The following is a 17,598-nucleotide window of genomic DNA, read 5'->3' on the forward strand; positions in this document are numbered from 1 at the left end:
AACCAAGAGAGGATATTCTGATTCAGAAACTCGGTAGTCTGGGTATTTTTCTTTGTATTGAATAGAAAATGAGTATTTTAGACACGTGACCATGACTAAAATCTGCATGGACTAAAATTCCACAAACAGAAGCAAACACATATCAAAGGAATATGTGGTTGGAACTGTAAAATTGTTTTGATAGTGATATTAACAAAATTATACTTTTCTTATGACTCTACTAACCATTTCCCTAACATCTGACCTGCTCAAGTGTGCAAATCCATGACTTCCAATCACCAGAAATTTAGTTCATTCAAATATGCTGGTGTTCAGATCTCTAGTTTTACTCCTCTTACCACTTCTCTTTTATTATTTTCCAAAAATCTCTCACAAAGAGCAGTTATGTTGCCAAAAAAATGACCTCAAAACAGCATGAGACTTCTTCCAAAGGAGTCTTTATACCTACTATTAGCAGGAACTGACAACACAATATTGCTTTATATGTTTTTTATCTAGTGCAGCTCAATGGCTTCATTAACAACTCAATGTCAGACCAGAAAAGGTTTCCTTGTTCTCTGTATATTAAAGATTTCCACAACTCTGCCTGCCTGTCATGGAGTAGACACAAAAGTTATAGATAGGCTCTAACTTTTTAATAAAACCATTTCTTTTTGCTTGTTTGCAAAGTGGAAACACAAATGCCCCAGGACAAACCTGCCTGGAACAAAAAGGCTGAATTAATGTTACCAGGCTGAAGTGCTTCACACTGTGACACCACAGAGACCTTTGAGATCATCAAGTCCAACCACTCGTCTAGAGCTCACAATCAATCCCACCACTAAGTTCCTACCACTAAACTACATACCCAAGTACTACATCCATGCATCTTTTAAATACCTCCAGGGATGGTGACTTCACCATCTCCCTGGGCAGCCTGTTTCAACACCTGATAACCCTTCCTGTGAAGAAATTTTTCCTGATATCCAGCCTGAACCTCCCTTGGCATAACTTGAAGCCATTTCCTCTTGTCCTGTTGTTGCATGCGAGAAGAGACCGATCCCCACCTTGCTCCAACCACCTTTGAGGCAATTCTAGATGCGAACATTAGTACAATTGTTCTCTTTTAGTGTGGAAATAAGAAAGTGTAGACTTGAAAGGCATAGTGAACACTGTCTTCTCCCCCATCAGCATGCCACACTCCTCCCATGTATTGGAATTGGTGAACTACATGTGATCTGCAACATCTGATCTACAACCTTCCATCTTTCACAAACGTTTAACGGGCAGGATTTCACAGTGATTATTCAGGTTAGCACTTGGGAACTTCAGTCTCTCACTCTTTCTTGGCAAGACCTCCTTCCCCAGTAGAGCTTTGTCCTATATATTAAGTAAGCAAACTGTCAGGAAACACAATACTGTCTTCTTCGTGCCTCTCAGTTCCAGTATTGGTTCAAAGATGGTGGTGTTCAGATCTCTGTTTTCACTACTCTTTATCACTTCCCTTTTATCAAACTCATTCCTAAATATCGCTGAAACTGCAATTATGCTGCCAAAAAATCACCTCAAACAGTAACCAACTACTGATAAACACTTTTATACTGGGTCACTTTTATACTGGGTTTTGGCATTGGTGGTGTTGCCAGTAATAGTTATAAAACTAACCAACCAACCAACCAACCACTACAATATTTGAAAACAGTTCTTGAAATATCAAGATACCAAAACCAGAAATTATTTGAACATTTTTCATTCAAACATGATTATACTGAAAAGCAGGACAGTCAGGTACCAATCATATCCTTTTCTTGTTATATTTGCTTTCAAAGCATAAAATTACTTGCTTTTAAATATCTAGGACAAAAAACAAAACAAAAACTTGCCTAGCTCCTAAAGAAGCTGAACAGATGTCAGAAAGTACTAGATACATCTAGGTAGTTTTTAGAAGAGAAAAATTCCTGAAACATCCTCTGAAGAAAAGCCATTTGTCATTTAAAGGGAAAAAAATTTGTTGTTTTTTAAAATTTTTCCAACTTAACAAACCTCCTCATTCAATTTAAATGCAATTAACAGTTTTAACAAGTTATTCCATGGTTTATTTCACTTCCAAACTGTGAAACATGTAAAGGAAGTACTCTGACACACATCACAGTCTCAGTCACAGTTTGAAGACAATACTTACCAGCATAAGTGAAGACATAGACCAACATTCATAAACATAAACGTCCTTCTCCTGACCTCAATGCTACCAAGATGTTTGTAAGGTTGGTTTAGAACTCTGCTTGGGGGAGAACCATCTTACCTTCCAAACAAACTTTGTATCTGTAGCAATGGGCATACTTACATTTGTTAGTGGAGCATGTGCAAACATTGAGAACCCTTCAAAGATATATTCATGGTCATCGTACTCAATAACAGTAGGTCTGTCTGTCTTAAAAAAGCAAACAAAACCATCATGAAGTAAGCAAGAAGCAGTACTAGTTCCATCACTGAAAACAAAAGTTTGTCTGCGGTTTAGCAGTAGTTTCAGTAGTGGAGGAAGACAGGCTCTAAAATTAATTAAAGTGATTAAATCCACACAGGATTGGATTGCATAGGAATAGAGAATATTATTTGAAAATTAAATGGAAGGTGCTATTATACCATAACTTCCAGCTCTCTTTCTTCCTGTCCCCCCTCAACTGCTAGGCTAGTTCAGGGCTAGCCAGGCCTGAACTGCCCCCTGCTTACTTCCTCCTGAGGCCCATTAGGGCTGCACTACCTAAGCCACGATTGCCCAGTAAAAATGCCAGGAGATAAGAGAGGTGCCTCCCTCGGAGAAGAGACGAAAGAAAGAGGAAGAGCCAGCTTTGCTACCAGCTTACATAGGGTAAGATAACAAAATTACGGGAATGAAACACGAAAAGTTTACAATTTCCTGTCCACTACCTGAATCCATCTATCCTCTAGAGGCTTGTACTCCATGATTTTTAAAGGCATAAGCCTTAACCCATGACAGAGTTCTAGTTCAAAAGGTTTATAAAGTACTTACTAAGAAGTTTGTGGGAGGCGACACAGTGATTCGATAGTGGTACAGTCTGCCAGCGTTGTTGGTCATGGGGCGACATGGTTTAATGGGCTTAAAGAAAGAGATAAAGTAGAATTCTGTGTAAAGTCAAGGCAAATTTAGATTAAAAGAGAGAATAAAGCATTTCTAATAGCCATGAAATATGCACTATGAAAAATTAAATAAAAGCAGGTAGTCATAATTAAGCATTCTGGGAAGAAGGGAAGTGTGGCTTTATCTACATATGTGCTTTCAGAAATATTTTCAAAGCTATTCAAAAGGAAAAAAAAAATGAAAAACGTTGCTGTAGAGATTTCTTTTTCCATTTGACTCTCAGTCTTTCTTAGACACAGTACGTAGTTGTTTACATATCAGAATAATTTCCTCTTTTATATAAATTTTTTTCAGGAAACTGATTTTAAAAGCTTACAAAAACCAACCTGGAGCTCACATGAGATTTCAAAGTATGTTATCAAGATAGACAGGGATCAGCTCATCTGCTTGGGGCAAATCTGGGGCCTGAAGAGAAGGGATTACTCTACCCACAGGGAGGTGATAGATCAGCAATGTGCTCTTGTGGCCAAGAAGGCCAATGACATTCTGGGATGTATGAGAAAGGGTGTAGTTAGTAGGTCAAGAGAGGTTCTCCTCCTGCTCTACTGTACCCTGGTGAAACCACATCTGGAATATCGTGTCCAGTTCTGGGCCCCTCAGTACAAGAAGGACCTCAGGGAACTGCTTGGAAGAGTCCAGCACAGAGCCACAAAAATGGGAGTGGAACTTAAAAGGAGAGACTGAGGCAGCTGGGGCTCTTTACCTTGGAGGAGACTAAGGCTGTTTATAAATATGTAAAGGGTGAGTGCCAAGAGGATGCAGCCAGGTGATGCCCAATGACAAGACAAAGGGCAATGAGTGGAAGTTGAGGCATAGGAAGTTCCATGGAAACATGAGGAAAATTTTTTTCACTGTGAAGATGACTGAACACTGGAACAGCTGTGGAGTTTCCCTCTCTGGAGATATTCAAAACCTGCCTGGATGAGTTCCTGTGTGATCTGGTATCAGTGATCCTGCTCCAGCAGGGGGGCTGGACTAGATGATCTTTTGAGGTCCCTTCCAACCCCTAACATTCTGAGGTAGCTGTGGGAACTCTGCTCTGTCTGCCAGGCTGTAATGCCTGCCTGTGAGATCTAAAGGCAGCTAGCCCTCCATGCACTCTGATGCAACACCAAACACCTGGGGTTCATGTTTTCACTTAGCTTCTTCTGAAGCAGCCCATCTTAAAGACCTAAAAATCTTCAACAGTCAGACAAAAGTTTCTCACATGCCCTACATCCAATTTGCTGCAGTTCAAAGGCTGTCACAAGTCTGTTCAGAACAGATTTGTCTGCACGAAAAAAAAAAAATCACAGCAGCTAGAAGTGCACTACACCCAACAGCAGCATGAAAATTTGCCTGATTGCCACAGCAAGATCAGTACACTGCTGTGCAACTGCATACTTTGCAAAACCCATCCAATAATGCCTTTGAAAGAAGGCTCCAGGGAGACCTATAGCAGCCTTCCAGTACCTGAAAGGGGCCTAACAAGAAAGCTGGGGAGGGACTTTTTACAAGGGCTTCTAATGATAGCTGAGAGGGAATGGATTGAAGCTTGAGAAGGGCAGATTACAAAGAAGTTCTCTACAGTAAAGGTGATGAGGGATACCGGAACAGGTTGCCCAGGGAAGTCATAGAAGTCCCCTCCCTGGAGGTGTTCAAGTTCATGCTGGATGAAGCCTTGTGCAACCTGGTCTAAGTGGAAGGTGTCCCTGGCCATGGCAGGGGGCTTGGAACCAGATGATCTTTAAGATCCCTTCCAATCCAAATCATTCTATGAATCTATGAATAAGTAGGGTAATTACTCTGGCTGGTCAACCCCAAGCTAAGCTTCTCATTGCTGCAACAAGACAGTTACAAAACAGCTAGTTAAAGCTACACAGAACAATTCCTAGGAGGTTTTCTGAAACCTCAAATTCCTAACTGGCTTTGCACCAGGAAGCAGCTGCATTCATGCAGGAAGTCTGATATATCAGCTTTTTCCTCCTAAATTTTCTCCCTGCAAAAAAACCCCACAACCAATAGAGACAATCTAGGAAGGCATTGATAATGAAGTGGAGTGATTTACAGTAAGCTTCAGGCCAAAGCCATTTTTCTGAACTGTAATAATTTCCATAAATGTTCATAAATCCTCAGATGCAGCCAAATAAAATAATGTTTCAGTACATAAATAAAAAAAAAGGTATTGAAAAATAAAATTATTTAAGAAAAATTACAAAGCTAAATTGTAAACCCTATGTATTTATGTTCTCTGATTCTTTCACAAGAACAAAGGTTTTTAGGAAAAAAAAGCTTGAGGTCACCTGAGCACTATTTTTATTTCCAGAAGCAATACTGATCATCAAGCATGCTCTATACAAATGAATATTTCTAAGGAGAATAAACAAACAGTACTTCAAAAATGGTTTTCAAAAGAAAGGCACTACCATTCTAAAATGCAGTAATTTTTTCTGATGACATGGAGAACTGAACAGTGTTTACAGTTCACAGTGCAGATAGGCTCTAGTGCTAAGGCAAGAACACCTCCTGACAAGCTCTCTGCTCCTGTCAGCAGCGGAATTACTATTTCTTTACTTTTGCTTTTACTTTCAAAGCAATCCCATCATACACTCAGTCACTTCAAGATTCACAGAATGGTTTGGGTTGGAAGGGGCCTTAAAGACCATCTAGTTCCAACTGCACTGCCATGGGCAGGGATACCTTCCACTAGGCCAGGTTGCTCAAGGCCTCATCCAGCCTGGCCCTGAACACCTCCAGGGAGAGGGCATCCACAACCTCTGTGAGAAACCTGTTCCGGTGTCTCACCACCTTCACTGTAAAGAATTTCTTCCTACATTCCAGTCTAAATATGCCCTCCTCAAGCTTAAAGCCATTGCCCCTCATTCTATCACTACAGGCCCTTGTAAAAAGTCCCTTCCCAGAATTCTTGTAAGTCCCTTTCAGGTACTGGAAGGCCTCTCTAAGGTCTGCCCAAAGCTGCCTTTTCCCTAGGCTGAGCAGCCCCAGCTCTCTGTCCCCACACAGGGGAGGTGCTCCAGCCCCCCTGTTCATCTTCATGGCCCTCCTCTGGACCCACTTCAGATCTCTGACCTTAAGTTCTTTTTTATTAATGTCATTGTATTTCAAGAACATTTAAAAGAGTATCTAGAACTAACCAAACGCAGGCAAAAGTTTTCCATAGTTTTCAGGTGGATTTCATTACTGGTAGCGCGTTTTAAATGCAAAGTTACAGAACTAAGTGATTTAATGTTGCGCAGGAGTTTTTATTCAACCTGTAAATCATGGGGGAAAAAATCCTCACATCAACCACAGTATGAGTTTACAGCAGCAAGTTTGTATTAATAATTGCAATTCTTAGGATTACTTACCTCTTCACCAGGATAAATGCCATGTCTTATTCCCGTTCGTCGGGCTTTAGCACTGCACTTGCACAAAGGTCCATCATTCATCTGTGGAAAACAAAATAGGGTTCTGTTTCTATTGAGAAATAGGTTTGGAAAAGTATGTTGGTTTTAATGCCTGAAGTGCTGATGCTTCTAAAAGCCTGTCATGCTTAGATTAAGTGGATGTTCTTAGACCAACAAAACTGAAAACAGTATAGATTAATGTAAGAAAAATGCACAATAGCATTAGAACTTCAGCACTGTTCCAGAAGCACAAGAAGGAAAAACTCTCAGCAGAACTGTACCACTCTATCATATACATCTTTTCTATTTCTTATACATACAACCACCATGGTTGTTTGCCTAAGGAAATTCACGCCCTAAGCATGCACTAACAAGTATTTTCATGCTGCAAAAAGTTCCATTAGGTTCAGCAGCTGAAATCCTAACCCCTCTGCCATGTAGCAAGGCTATTATCAGAAGGATGCAAAGCAGATAATTCGAAGATTTCACTTGGTGCTTTAAAGAACTAATAGCAGCACTTTAAGTCCATCCTGGTTAACAGATCAGTTAAAAGAAAAGGGGGGGGGAGGGGGGGAAGAGGGGGGAAAATATCAAGATATCCACTTGAGTATTCTGTAAGGGTACATCAAGTAGCTATACCCAGAAAAGCCATTGCATATAATATAAATCTAGTGTCTTTCTTTTCACTTTTACAACAAATTCAATGCAGACTATAAATTACTGCAATACCCTAAAGCTTACAATTCTTAACATCATGCCCATCATAGAAATGCAACTAAAAGCCCAGAGAAACAAGTAGAATTCCCAACTTTAATGGAGTTTTTTGAAGTCTGAATCCAAGAAATGAAACATTTTTTTAAAGACAAAAAAACCCACACAAAACCAAACAACTTTGCAGTGTAATACAAAAAGCAGCAGAACTTTCCATGCCATTACAAGAAGTTTCAAAATGTAAACAGCATCCATATTAGGGTTAAATGGTATCACCACACAAAAGATACAATATGAAGATATCTCAGGAAGCAAAAGCCACCAAACTGCTGCTAATGTAGTCTACAGTTTGGAGAGGAATGCAACTTTTTAGATTTGCTGCTAATTTTCTGTATTCATACTAGGTTAATGCTGTCATCCTGGCAAAGGACTGTAACAAGTAGGGCACTTCTCTACTGCTTGGAGAACTTAGTCATGCAATCTTAACAGAGTTGGCATGATGGAATTTTGTTCAGACATTTTTTTCCTTGAGGAAAGTACAGGCTCAATGACACTGAACCATGTTTACAGGTAAAAGCATACTTCTTCACTGGCTGCCACAGTCACAAACCAAAAAAAGAATTAAAAAATGCAATCAATGGCAAATTGCTCATGACTCCCCCCAAAATAAAGGCCTACTGTGGCTATTAAAATTATCACCACTTATTTTTGAAAATCTTATCCTTAATCTTTAGCTCTAACTAAGCACTAGAGCACTAGTTGAGCACTAATACTGCCTCTGTTACATCAAATGCACAGGCTTTAGCTGCGAGAGCTGTGAAACCCAGGACTTAAGAAACAAGTACCTACCTTGTCCCTAATGACACTAGTCTTGGAAACAATTGCAGAAAAAGAACCATGAAGTGATGATAAAATGTTAGATGACCACAATTTTACATAGGTAGTGGCTTCTAACTTTCTCGGTCCAACAGGGCAACACAAACAGGTAACATTTGTAAGGAAAAGGCCAATACAGTGGCATCAAGCTTTAACAATTTATTTTCTAGAAACTGCCAGCACTGTTGGAGATTATCCAAAGTAAGAAACATACTGCTTAGACTGAGGGGTTGGGAAGATCCATCCTAAAAATCTAGTTCTGTGTCAGACTGTGTACTTGTACATGCCAGCGTGCAAAGCAATCATTCCTGGTTTATGTAGTGATAGTTAGAGAGCTTTTTGGCATAGCAGATAAATAACTAGAAAAACCTCAAACGTTTTCAAATAAAACCTACTCAGTACAGCACTGACAAGCTCACCATGATCTCATGTCAGCCCCTTCAAGAAAGATGAAGAGTCAGTCTCAAGGAAGGTTTCAGTAAAGAAAGATTTTCAGCAGGAAATTCATAAACCACACATTCCTAAATCTATTAATCCTACAGTTATTTTATGTCTTATTTAGCTGCTATTCTGCCCTAGAATGTGACTTTGAAGTGTGCCCAGGAGCTAGCCAATTGATTCAGTTAAATACCAAGTATGCTAATTCTGTTTTCCTTACAAACACCTAACTATGCTCAGTTTTTTGGGGTTTTTTGTTGTTTGGTTTGTTTTTTTTTAAACTAGAAGTACCAATGATTCTGTAATAGAATATTCAACAGACCTTTGAATTACCACAGTGGCCATAAGCATTTCAGTAGGTCTTCACACCATGATTTGCTGCATGCTAAACTCATGCATCACAAAGTGCCAGAACAATAAATTTGCTGGGGTGCCATTTGACAATGAGTTAGAATACACTGTAAAATATTTAAGTAAGAAAGATGAAGATGGCAAATTTGCAAACGCGATCTAGTCTTCTGTGCAATGTATACATTCAAAACAACACTTCACAAGATTAGCAATTACATTTAACGAGAACCACAGCTTCCATGCAATTTCAAAAGAACCATTAGACAAGAAATTAGGACCATTAACTGCATATTTAAAACGTTATTTATCATTATGAGCTTTTAGGTGATAAATTTGTAAAGGAGGTAAATACATAGCCTTTCTCCATTCCAGACTTCATCTGTGTACCTTTATCTAAGGGCTAAGAGGACAGCACTAGTACACTGCTAGCAATTCAGGTTTTACTAACACTGGCAGACAGGATTCCAGCTAAATAACCCCCAGAATTCATGAGCTGAAAGCACATCCTTGAAATAAAAAGTGATTTAAGCAGATGAGGGAGACAAGGGGAAAAGGGGGGGGTTAAAAAAGAAAAAAAAGAAAAAGGCATATTGGAATAGATGTCACTCAGTATGTTTGACAACATTACAGAATTTATATTCTACAGGGGAGAAAACTCTCAGACACACAGTAAGTTTTTCCTTGCACTGTACCTGTCCTGGATCATTGTACCATAGTTCTTCATGGAGACGATCAGGGTGTGCTTTTTTACGCTTAATTTCTGCAATGACGTCAAAAACATCTGAATCTGAACTGCTGGAGCAGCTGCTGTCGTCTTCAGAGTCACAGTCTGAGTCACTGGAACTCTCTGATTCACAGAAGAAAAATAAATTCAGCTGAAAACCCCTTTCACACACCCTTATCCAACAGGAATGCCTTCTTTAACGTGACATAGCTAACTAGCGCATACTGGAAGTTATTAAAACTGTGTGTGACACTCACCCTAAGAAAAAGAGGGACAGCAACTGCATTTTTAATTACAACTGACAGCAAATGCTGTGGATAGCAGATGTCTGCAACAGGCTGAAAGAGATAAGGTTGTTCAGCCTGAACAAAGCTCCAGAGAGACCTTACAGAAGCTTATAGAATCATAGAATCAGTCAGGGTTGGAAGGGACCACAAGGATCAGCCAGTTCCAACCCCCCTGCCATGGCCAGGGACACCTCACACTACATCAGGCTGGCCAGAGCCTCACACAGCCTGGCCTTAAACACCTCCAGGGATGGGGCCTCAACCACCTCCCTGGACAACCCATTCCAGGCTCTCACCACTCTCATGGGGAAGAACTTCTTCCTCATGTCCAGCCTGAATCTCCCCACTTCCAGCTTTATTCCATTCCCCCTAGTCCTATCACTACCTGAGATCCTAAAAAGTCCCTCCCCAGCTTTCTTGTAGCCCCCTTCAGATACTGGAAGGTCACAATAAGGTCACCTCGGAGCCTTCTCTTCTCCAGACTGAACAGCCCCAACTCTTTCAGTCTGTCCTCATAGGAGAGGTGCACCAGCCCTCTGATCATCCTGGTGGCCCTTTTCTGGACACATTCCAGCATGTCCTTATCCCTCTTGTAATAGGGGCTCCAGAACTGGACACAGTACTCCAGGTGGGGTCTCAGCAGAGCTGAGCAGAGGGGGAGAATCACCTCCCTCGACCTGCTGGCCACACTTCTCTTGATGCAGCCCAGGATCTGGTTGGCTTTCTGGGCTGCAAGTGCACATTGACAGCTCATGTTGAGCTTCTCATCCACCAGCACCCCCAAGTCCCTCTCCTCAGGGCTGCTTTCCAGCCAGTCCCTGCCCAGCCTGGATTTGTGCTTGGGATTGCCTTGACCCAGATGCAGGACCTTGCACTTGGTCTTGTTGAACCTCCTGAGGTTGGCTTGTGCCCACCTCTCCAGCCTGTCCAGGTCCCTCTGGATGGATCCCTTCCCTCCAGCCTGTCTGCTGCACCACACAGCTTGGTGTCATCAGCAACCTTGCTGAGGGTGCACTCAATGCCACTGTCTATGTCACCAACAAAGATGTTGAACAAGACTGGTCCCAGGACTGATCCCTGAGGGACTCCACTTGTCACTGGCCTCCCCTGGGACATGGAGCCATTGACAGCCACTCTTTGGGTGCAGCCATCAAGCCAGTTCTTTATCCATCTCGTGGTCCACCCATCAAACCCATGTGTCACCAGTGTGGAGACCAGTACCTGAAGGGTACCTACAAGAAGGCTGCAGAGGGACTGTTTACAAAGGCTTGAAATGATAGGACCAGGGGCAATGGTTTGAAATCAGAGAAGAGCAGATTTAGATTGGATGTTAGGAACAACTTCTTTACCATGATGGTGGCAAAACACTGGAACAAGTTTGCCAGGGAGGTAGTATCTCTCATCCCTTGAGATATTCAAGGTCAGGCTCAACAAGGCTCTGAGCAACCTGATCTAGTGGAGGACATCCCTGCTCAGTGCTGGGGGGTTGGTCTGACAACCTTTGGAGGTCCCTTCCAATCCAAACTTCTATGATCTAGGCTTTGACCTATCAGACCATAATTAGGGTGTTTTTATGCTATGGAAGAGACTTCAGCATAAGGCAGTGCTAGACACTCTCCATTTTCCTCTGGGCTTTCTGGGTAAAGAATCTATCTCCACATCAGTCAAAATCAACAGGAAAACTTCCATGGATATGCAATATAAAGGAAGATTTAAAAAATACAGATTAACCCACCAATATTATTAAATACACATAGCTTATTCCATTTCAAAGATTTGTTGTAATTTCTGCCCACCTAAATCTTCATCCAGCTTGGTCTTTGGTGGCTCCCATGGTGGCCTGGCTGCTTTGGCCTTTGCCTGTCGCTTTCCTAACTCCTCGTCGAACTTTTCATACAGGTCTCGGAGCTTGCTTGTTCCTACCACAGTGGAGTCCCCCTGTTAATTAAAAGCCAAACAACAACAAAAAGACAGCATTGAAACAACACATGAACACAATGTACCAACATTTTGTGATATGAAAAGCAAGAGGGGGAAAAGACGGATCTGTGTAGTTCACAGAACATGGAAATACTTGGGAAGACTTTAGCATACCATTACATTGCTCCACCAGCTGAATTAGCAGAGAAATTACTTCATTTGCTGGTGCATTATCATCAGACCTTTGGCCTAATGAAGCAGAACTACAGCTAAGCAAATTTAGTACAGCTCAGCATTGTATTTTAACAAGGTTTACAAGAAACAGGACATCTGTGAAAGTATTCTGCAATTAAAAAGAATTTTATCATACACAATAAACACAAAACCCAGTTCACTTTGTTGCCTGCTTTGAATCTCCATGAATTAATTCTCCATATTATTCTCAAAAAAACATACCTACAACCAGGCATAAACACAAAAAACCCCCACACAAGATCCCAGAAACTTTTTACTCTTATCACTACTCCATCACCAAGTATTATGTTAAAGTACAACGAATCCTGACTTCCTGCTTCTGTCCAAAATGTCTCCAAAGCTGTGGGAATGGATGGTGCTCAAGGCATCTTTGCTCACTTACAGGTATAATGGAAAGAATCCACCCTTCCCTCCTACAGACTAAAAAGTAGCCCTCTTCCATATACCACTGCTCCGAATGCAGACAGAGGAATTTGATGAAAAGAGAGAATACCAAAAAATCAAAGTTCTTAAGAGGGTTGAAAGGCTGAGATGTTTGCGAGGAGAGAAGGATTAATGATGTGAAACATGATCCTGCTGAAACGTTCATATTAATCAAATAATCAATAAAAGATTGTGTACAGCAATGCAGAGTTCCCTGACAAACGTACCACTTGATCCATAGGGTCATTGGAATAGTAGCTTTCAGAATGGGTACAGCGAACCCAGACTGGCTTCAGTAATTCCTCATCTTCCTCTTCATTTTTTTCAGATGCATTCTCCTCTGACTCTTTGGTAGCAATGTAATTTTTCTCTTTAGTGGAGCTCTGGTTCTCAGACCACCTTTCCCTGTCCTCCTCCCATCGAGGTCTTTTTCTTTCTCTGCTTGGAGATCGGCTTAGTGGGAGAAAGCAAATGAGAGCAATTATCTTCATTATTTCAACAGTGAGAGTTTTGTAATGAAAAGCAAATAGTTTTCCTTCAGATCAGTAAATCATTTTACCACATAAATTGCAGCAAAATCCAATTACCTCTTCCTGCTTTTAGCTTGCACGATAGAGAGTAAAGCACTTAGTAGCTTTGACCTACTATAAAACTTAAAATTGAAACTGCTTTTAAAATTTAGTCAAGAATTAAATGTAAAATGAAAAAATATTTTAGAGTAAAAAACAGTATTTTACATTAAAATCCCTACTTGTGACTTTCTTTTAATTTTGTTCCAAAGTTGGAAGCTCAGCACTAAAATTTACAAGTCACATCACCCACAACTAGAAGTTCCAATATAAAGTTCTAATACATAACCCACAAACTAATTGCATGAGAAAATAATTAGGGTTTTAATAGAAGGGTTCCACAGAAGCCACCCTGCTCATGCTACTCTGCCTCTGGCATTTCTTTGGACAACACAATCTGTGAAACACGTAATGCAAGATCAATGCTTTCAAAAGCTGAAAGTAGGAAACCTACTTTTTATTTCCTATACCTACAAAGCAAATAATGTTGCTCTGATTTTGACTATCCAGGACTCAGAAGGAAAAGAGCATCAATATTAAAAAAGGCTCCCAAAGATGATCTAACCATAATGACTTTGAATAAAAAGAAGTCTTAAGGATACACAGTGAAGCCCTCTCCAGAGACTAATTCTGTTTCTAACTCTACAAGGTCTTGAGATAACTGACATTACACAAGTGGCATTCCTCAGGGTTTAGTATTGGGACCACTTCTGTTTAACATCTTTTCAATGATCCTGATGAGGAGATAGAGTGTACCCTCAGCAAGCTTGCAGACAACACCAAGTTGAGTGGGAGTGTTGATGTGCTTGAGTGTAGGGAGGCTCTACAGAACTTGAACAGACTGGATCAATGGCCTGAGGTCAGTTGCACGAGCTTCAGCAAGGCCAAGTGCCAGGTCCCGCACTTGGGCCACAAAACTCCCATGCAGTGCTACAGGCTTAGGAAAGAGTGGCTGCAAAGCTGCCTGGTGGAAAGACAACTGAAGATATTATTTAACAAGTGGCTGAATATGAACCGGCAGTGTGCCCAGGTGGCCAAGAAGGCCAACGGCATCCTGGCTTGTATTAGACCTCATGTGGCAAGCAGGACCAGGGAGGCGATTGTCTCTCTGTACTCTGCATTGGTGAGGCTGCATCTTGAGTATTGTGTTCTCAATAGAACAAAGACATTGAGGTGCTGGAGCGGGTCCAAAGAGCAACTGAGCTGGCGAAGGGCCTAGAGAACAAGTCTTATAAGAAGCAGCTGAGGGAACTGGGGCTGTCTAGTCTGAAGTAAAGAAGGCTGAGGGGAGATCTTATTGCTCTCTACAGTGACATGAAGAGAGGTGGTCATGAGGTGAGTGTTTGTCTCTTCTCCCAAGTAACTAGAGATAGAATAAGAGGGAACAGCCTCAAGCTGCACCAGGGAAGTTTAGGCGGGACATGAGGAAAAATTGTTTTCACTGAAAAGGTTGTCAGGCATGGGAACAGGCTGCCCAGGCAGGTGGTTCAATCACCATCCCTAGATGTGTTTAAAAGTCATGTAGATGTGGTGCTTGGGGATATGGCTTAGGGTGGACTTGGCAGAGTATGGTTAATGATTGGACTTGACATCGAAAGTGTTTTCCAACCTAAATGATTTGATTTGCAAGTGTTAAGCCTATGGTTATAAATTTAAGACACTCATCTTCTCTGAGTTTCAAACCAGGCATACATGCACATACACATAGGCAAAAACTCGTATGTGTTGATTCACAATCTCAGACATGTAAGAGACCACATGTAATCTTCCTTACCTTCCTGCTCTCTTGTAATCTTTTTTGTAGGATCTGTCTGGTGATGGTGATCTTCTGCTGTCGCGGTGTCTATGCCTCTCCCTCTCTCGCTCCCTTGGAGAGTTCAAAACATAAATTAAATGAGAAATCTGGCATTTCATACATTCCACACCTGAAAGGAACACAGAAGCAGGCTGAGATTATGTTATGAAATATGACACACACTTGCTGACCACTAGAAACTCAGACATTCTTAACGCTGGCCTTCAAGAAATTTGTAAAAGACAGTCCCTTGTCTTCTCCACCTTTGCCATGAAGCCAATTATCTCAATGCAATGGTTCACTCCTACCACCCAGACATAACACCTATAAATTCACCACAGGACTTGCTGCCATTCCTCCTCTTCTCCTGTTATAAATGGCAAAGGTTAGGATTACTGCATCTTTAACTATTCTTAATGCCTCAGGAAACAGAAAACAAACCTTTTCCATGGCACAATAGCTTTATAAGCATACCAGTCACTCGAGTGTTTCAGGCAAGCCCTCTCTGACAGTCACCTCAAGCACACAAAAAATATTGACAAGACAAAAAAATCTGGATCATGCCGGAATTATGAATCTCTTCTGTTGCATACATATAAAGAACTTGACCATGCAAACATATTTCCAGGGTAAAAGAACTTTAAATTAACTGAAGGCTTGGGGAAGAGACTAGAGAAGTGCCTGGTGGAAAAGGACATTGATCAACAACTGTCTGAGTACAGTCCAGAAGTGTGCCCAAGTAGTCAAGAAGGCAAACAGCATCCTGGCCTGTATCAGCAGCAGTGTGGCCAGCAGAACCAGGGAAGCGATTGCCTTTCTGTAACTCAAACGCTGGTGAGACCACACCTCAAATTCTGTGTTCAGTTTTGGGCCCAACGCTACACAAAAGACATTGAAGTGCTGAAGCACATCCAAAGAAGGACAACGAAGCTGAAGAATCTAGAGAGCAAGCTCTTATCAGGAGCATCTGAGGGAACTAGGGTTGTTTATTCTGGAGAAAAGGAGGCTGAGGGGAGACCTTCTTGCTCTCTACAACCTGAAAGGAGGATGTAGTGAGATGGGATGGGATGTCTCCTCTACCAAGCCACAAGTGACAGAACAAGAATCACAAGATGTCAACATAGCCTATAATTTGTCTATTTCTTTTACCTGGTGTATACTAATTTTCACCTTGAGATTACAGGATGGATTGCTGAGGTCTTCATGCTGAACAGAATCACACAGGTAGGTCTAAGCATTCACTGGGAGGTCCTGTGAAATCTGCACACATCCATGCTGGTCTCCCATAGAGCAGGATGGAAGAACACTGAGCAACATGCTTTTCACTAAAACACCTCACTGCAGGGATTAGGTATGTGCACCTATCAGACTATAAACACACACACAAACACAAAGTGCTGGTTCTCTACAAACACAGGACTTCCTCAAAGAAAGGCCAAATTCAAGCAAAACCTGGAATCCTAACTCTGGTACTTAAATCTTGAAGTGCTGTCTCTTAAGCAGTTGTAAGGCTCAACTTGGAACCCAGTCTTTAGCACAAAGTTGTGCCAAGTCTACTCAAATGCCACATGTGCACAAGTTTTTATGGTAAATATCAAAGCAGTAGAGCACTGCACAGCAATCTGATTTTCATACAAGAACTTTGCTTCCAGCTGTCTCCACAGACAAGAGCAACAAGTCTGTCAGCTCACAAAGTGAGGCAGAAGGAGTCTACCTGAAAGGTGCCAAAACAGTAGCTCTTCCCATCAGACCCAAGTACTGGCTACCTCCCAAGTTAGAGGGAAAACCAAGGCAGAGGGAAGAGCACTGAGGCAAATACTACAGGACAATGATGACAGCTCTCCCTCTGCAGGAAGGAAACACCTCAAGTTACCTGTTACGTTCATAACTTCTGTGATGAGGCGATAGTCTTCCTCTGTCATAATCTGTCCGGTGCCGACTGCTTTCCTGCCTCCTCCTGTCCGGACTCCGGCCTCGATCCCGACGATCCCCATGGTTAGTAGACCGATGCCGGTCGCCATGGATGTGACTGTGTTCGCGATGTCTGTGCTCATCATAGTGCTTGCTCCTGTCTGGGGACCGTCGATCACCTTGTGACTTCTCTCCCTGGTACTGACCGGTATGCCGGAAATGGCTGCTGCCACCACCGCTGCTGGCAGCGCTGCTCTGAAAGGAGCCAGAGTTGTGCTGATAGCTATTGAAGTTAGGTGGTGGGAATGATTGCTGTGAATATCCTGTGGAGTACACAGGCTGGTAGTTGACTTGCTGTGGTATGACTGGTGGTGGGGGAGGATGTGGTACTGTTGGAGGAGGCATCATATAAGGAAAGGTGCTTTGGCCAGCAGGAGTTCCTGGCACAGGAGTGTTGCCAGGATTTGGCACTGGTGGAGGAGTGGGAGGGAAGCACGGAGGCACCGGGAAGCCCTGCCTCATCTGGTGGTTTGGAAATGGTGGCCTCAAGGTACACTGGCCGATGGGATTTTGTGTGGAGGGGGGCACTGGAGGAGGATAGGGCACAAAGTCTGGCCTGGGAGGTATGTAACCTGTGGCTGGAGGGTTTGAATAGGTTGTCGGAGGGGCAGTTTGCTGGTCATACTGGTATTGTACAGACGGCTGTTGTGGGTGAAGCTGCCGCAGGTTCTGAGGGCGGTAGGTCTGTGTTGAAGTTCTTGCTCCTGGTCCCCCTTGACCACGGGGACATCCTCGCCCAGAATGGAAAGACAT

The 17,598-nt window shown here is 42.1% G+C and overlaps 1 protein-coding gene across 1 annotated transcript in view; it reads right to left on the reverse strand.

The window, feature by feature from the left end:
• The window catches only part of DROSHA (drosha ribonuclease III), an 80,187-nt gene extending 62,589 nt beyond the window's left edge, over positions 1-17,598 (reverse strand). Inside the window, exons 1-8 of the mRNA XM_054381792.1 lie at positions 16,748-17,598; positions 14,854-14,946; positions 12,738-12,963; positions 11,709-11,850; positions 9,594-9,748; positions 6,487-6,567; positions 3,011-3,097; positions 2,324-2,410 (exon numbers count right to left, since the gene is read on the reverse strand). Coding sequence (XP_054237767.1) covers positions 2,324-2,410; positions 3,011-3,097; positions 6,487-6,567; positions 9,594-9,748; positions 11,709-11,850; positions 12,738-12,963; positions 14,854-14,946; positions 16,748-17,598 — 1,722 coding nt within the window. The remainder of the gene's footprint in view (positions 1-2,323; positions 2,411-3,010; positions 3,098-6,486; positions 6,568-9,593; positions 9,749-11,708; positions 11,851-12,737; positions 12,964-14,853; positions 14,947-16,747) is intronic.

The sequence above is a fragment of the Indicator indicator genome, chromosome 6 (genome assembly GCF_027791375.1).
Source record: "Indicator indicator isolate 239-I01 chromosome 6, UM_Iind_1.1, whole genome shotgun sequence".
NCBI lineage: Eukaryota > Metazoa > Chordata > Aves > Piciformes > Indicatoridae > Indicator > Indicator indicator.